Here is a 4663-nt window from a genome sequence, read left to right as displayed (position 1 = left end):
TAAAATTAGTCATCCTGCTTTTGTCTGTGCTTAATCTGATACTCTAGAATTACGTAGAGACCTTGTTAAAATTAAGGTTTTGGAAGTCTACATTATGATTATGGGTGTACAGGGGTGGCACCATTATTTTCCTAAAGACACTAACGTCACTCTCTGAAAAACACTAAACATACATTGTTAGAACATAAGGAATGAATCAAAGGTCTGGTTGTTCCTTACTGATTAACTGGGGACATGAAAAAAAAAGGATTGCCAGTGTCTGAGGAAATCTAAGACCCGGGGTAGAAGATGACTGAGCATATATTGCTTTTTAAATTTGCTTTATTAATTTCAAATTACGAAAAAGATTTTTTTCTAAAATGGGTTAAATTGCCATGCTGATAGGAATGTTTAGAATTCAATGCAACAATTAAACAATGTTTACGTAGAAATCGTTAAGTGGAAACACCAAAAGTTTACAGAAAAGATACCCCACAAAATACAAGCTTGTAAAACAGTGGCCATTTTATGAGCCCAGAGAAAACCTTAGATTTCAAGGTATGAGGCAAAAGTCGTAATGATTGTCAGGTTCAGGGGTTCGGAAACGCGTGTAAGGCCTCATCTGTTGCTCCTTAGACTTTCTCTTGGCTTCCATCACCTGCCCTACGAATCTCCCAACCTCCTCTCCCCCTTCACTGTGATCAACATGCCTATTAGGTATGGCCCATAGAAAGTTAGGCACAAGTCGCCTGACTTTCCTCCTGACATTGCCCCCAGGCTTCTTGTTTTCAACCTCTTCCAGATGGTGGGATTCTTCTTCACTTTGTTTGGAGGCCTTCCCACCTTTTTTGTTTTTCTTGTCTTTCTCCACAGTGAGATCCAGTATGACTTGTTTGACTTTGGACGCCATTACTCCTAGGAAAGGAGAGATAAGATTGCTTCCTTCGTGGACTAATCAACACAGAGAACGCACGTACAGGCCTTGGCCAGGACCCCTCCCACCCCAGAGGCTACCATCTTCCCCGTGCACCCATTTCCAAGGCCCCTCCGGGTACAAAAGACGGAAGCATGGGCTGGGAGAAAAGATAAAAGTAGGGGAAAGTTGAACTCTGGGAGATCAGACTCAGCTTTGCGCACGTTCCTTTTCCCCCTCTCAGTCCCCAGCCCTGCCCCAGCACCTACCTGGGCCTATCCTTGCCTTCTCCTCTTCCTAGCGATGCTCACCACCAGGTGTGCCGCGAAGCTTCTGGTCCTCAGACCTGCGATCAACCCCGAAGGATGGGTGAGTGGGAGGGAGGGAGGGAGGACCTGTGGCGCTATCCCGAGCGCCACCGCCCAGGTTCTTCCCGCCGCCGTCCCGGCCGCCCCCGCCCTGCCCTGCCGACCACCCCTGGGTCCCCCGGATGCAGGGATGCCGGGGTCTATGGGAAGCTGTCGCGGGGCGCATGCTCCTAGTCCCCGAGGGTCTCCGCCCCGGACCGCCGCCCCCGTCCGGGTCCCCGTCTGGCCGCGCCGCCGCTGCGCACACGGGGACGGCCACCTGCAGCCTCGGCCTGAGCTGCGACGCCCCGGGTGGCGGCTGCGGGACACCGACGACGGGCTCCGCGGGTCCCGGTCGCTGTCCCCCTCACCTGTTCTGCTCTTCCTCCTCCTCCTGCTTTCCGCGCTGCCCGGGCCCGCGTGCTCTGCGCCACCAGGAGCTGCGCCACCAGGAACAGGTGCCTCCGTTAGGGATGGCGGGCAGAAGAGAGTGAGCGAGGGCAGGTCCGAGACCCAGAGAGGGGTGTGAGCCTGCGTGGGCTAGTCACGTGCGATTTGCGTCAGAAGCCAAAGCTCCGCCCCCGGACCGGGCCCCAGCCCCAGTCCCAGCCCCAGTCCCAGCCCCAGCCCCTCTTCCCGCCCCCAGAGTCTTGCTGTGCAAAGTTCAGGTTCCTTCTTCACCTCTGGGTCCCTTTAAGGTCTCCAGCCTGGGCCCTGTCTCTCTGAGCCTTGGCCACTTCATGGCCTGACAAAAAGAAGGGCAAGTGTGCTCTGTGGGCTGCTGGTCATCTCCGTTCTCTGGGGGATTGATTTACCCCTCTTCTGTTTTCAGGATGCCCCTTCTAGGTGCCCTCTCTGCTCCAAAGTCTGGATTCTTGTCCCAGAATTCAAATGGAGGTAAGGGCTGGCCAGATAGCTCAGTGGTTAAAGTGCATATTGTGCAAGTGTGAAGATATTAGAGAGGAACCCCAGAAGTCCTGTGAATGCAGAACACTTGTAAATGTCTTTTGGGAAGACTGTAATTCCAATTTCAGAAGTCAGGGATTAGCTAGCTGAACTTCCTGAATATGGTTTAAATATCCTATGGACAACTAAGGGTATTTTACAGGTATTTTAAGAAAAACTTAAGAATTTCAACATGAGGGGTTGGGGATTTAGCTCAGTGGTAGAGCGCTTGCCTAGGAAGCGCAAGGCCCTGGGTTCGGTACCCAGCTCCGAAAAAAAGAACCAAAAAAAAAAAAAAAGAATTTCAACATGAGCACGGTGGTGGAGGAACATGGCTTTAATCCCAGCACTGAGGAGGGAGAGGCAGGCAGAGCTGAGTTTGAGGACAGCCTGTGCTATACAGAGAAAGCCTGTCTCAAAAATTGTAAAGTCAAAAAAACAAAAAGCAGAGGAGTTTTGTGATTATGCTATGTTATATATACCATATGCGGTGGTTTGTATATTCTTGGCCCAGGCAGTGACACTATTAGAAGGTGTGGCCCTTTTAAAGTAGGTGTGTCACTATGGGTATGGGCTTTAAGATCTTCACCCTAGCTGCCTGGAAGTCAGTCTTGAGCTAGCAGCCTTCACATGAAGATGTAGAACTCTCAGCACTGCCTGCCCCGTGTCTGCCTGGATGCTGCCATGTTCCTGTCTTGATGATAATGGACTGAACCTCTGAACCTTTAAGCCAGCCCTGATTAGATGCTGTCCTTATAAAACTTGCCTTGGTCATGGTGTCTGTTTATAGCACTAAAAGCCTAACTTAGACACCATACGTATTATGTTATTTATACCATAGGCCATACCCATGAAGCCTGTCCTAACCATGAGTATTGGCTGTGAAAAATGTTGCCCCCATCTCTGACTATTGTTCCCAGCCAAATGGGAGCCACCTACTCCAGAGGTTATGCTCTGTTTCACCTGTATGATATGTGATGTGAGGCAGACTGGTTCTAGGGTACAAAATCAGTGCCTTCCTATCAAAGTGTGAGCACTGATCTTCAGAGTCTTCAGGTGGTATTAACTAATCACCAGCTAAGTCTCATTCTCCTTTCTCCATCCCTTTGCCTTTCTCCACTTTAACATGTAAAAGTCATGTCCATAAACAAGGCTCTCTTTCTAGGGAGCCAAACCTAAAAAGGGAGTCCTATGTTAATAGTCCAACTAAAATCCCAAAAAGAAGAAAACAGAAAGCAAGTAGTAATTGATATTTATTTTATCAAGCAACAAAATGAGGAGTCCTTAGCTGTCCATAGGATATTTAAACTGTATTCAGGAAGTTCAGTTAGCCGACAGGGTCCACCAATTTATTCCTATCCCTCTTCTGATGGTATTTTTGTGTGAACTCGGTACTGGCCCTGCTGTGGTAGTCTTATCTTCTGCAGACTGGGTATGGTAAGTTTCTAAGCTCCTCTTATTTATCTGGAGTAGCATTGGGCCAGAGTCTGATTCTGCTTCTAAGAAAGTGAGGGTAAATTCTTACCTATCATGTTATACTTAAGCGTATAAGATGATTGTTGCTGCAGTACTTCTTTGGCCCTGATACCAAACAGAAAATTTAAGAGAGAGAGAGGAGGAGGCTTCAGTTTTTGCAGTTATCATAATTTTCACTTCCTACAACAGGTGCTAAGTTTGTAAATAAATAAATAAACAAATAAATGCAAGCCATTTTATAATTCACTACTTCACATCTTTCCAACTGTGGCAGTGGAGGAGAGGGGGCTTTGAACAGAATCTAGAACTACGCCTCTTTGTCTTCAAGTAGTCCAAATGGCACTAGCTTTTCTTAGTGTCAGTTCAACAGTGCCTACCCTAGGGTAAATAGGTGCATGCCCTTATACAACCAATTTTGCTTGCTCAAATGCACTTTCATGGCAGTATGAGAGATACTGGTGAAGCTCTGGTTAAAAACATTCTATTCCTCTTTTTTTAGGTTCACACAGAGAAATGGTTCTACACAGGACACAAAAGCACTGAAAGGGAAGAAGGAAGCAGAGGGAAATGTGCTCCTCACCCCCCTCACCCCCAACATGTTCTCACACACAGATATACCTATACCAGACAGCTCTTTTAGAATATTAGAATTCTCTAAGTCGGTTTGCTGGGCTCAAACAGGGCACACTCATCTCTTGTTGTAAATGGTCACATGAGCTTGCTCCTAAACTATGCCCTTTAGCAGTGTATGTACCCTGAAAATGCCTCTCACTGCAGGGCCTATGACAGGGAATATCAGGATATACCAAACAACATGGTTTTGTTAAAATTTACTGTGTCACTTCCATAGGTAGGGATTTTGGAAACAGCAAAAGAAGTTATGATGAAAATCAGGATGTAAGCATATTTCTTCACTAATGGCTTATCAATTATGATGCAACAAATGCTGTTAAAATGGGTTAGGGTGTTTTGCATTAACAGAGATGCATATATATTTGAATAT

The 4663-nt window shown here is 47.1% G+C and overlaps 1 protein-coding gene across 1 annotated transcript; it reads right to left on the bottom strand.

Moving 5' to 3' along the window:
* Positions 1-303: 303 nt before the first annotated feature.
* Positions 304-1736, bottom strand: Bex4 (brain expressed, X-linked 4). Its single transcript, NM_001037554.2, has 3 exons — positions 1611-1736; positions 1162-1238; positions 304-894 (listed from the first exon to the last, which is right to left on the bottom strand). Exon 3 carries the CDS (start codon positions 887-889, stop codon positions 533-535), a length of 357 nt encoding a protein of 118 aa, NP_001032643.1. The 5' UTR covers positions 890-894; positions 1162-1238; positions 1611-1736; the 3' UTR covers positions 304-532.
* Positions 1737-4663: the final 2927 nt, after the last annotated feature.

This window comes from Rattus norvegicus, chromosome X (genome assembly GCF_021556685.1).
Source record: "Rattus norvegicus strain SHRSP/BbbUtx chromosome X, alternate assembly SHRSP_T2T, whole genome shotgun sequence".
NCBI lineage: Eukaryota > Metazoa > Chordata > Mammalia > Rodentia > Muridae > Rattus > Rattus norvegicus.
The sequence above is the reverse complement of the archived record's forward strand: the minus strand, read 5'-3'. Positions and strand labels throughout refer to the sequence as shown.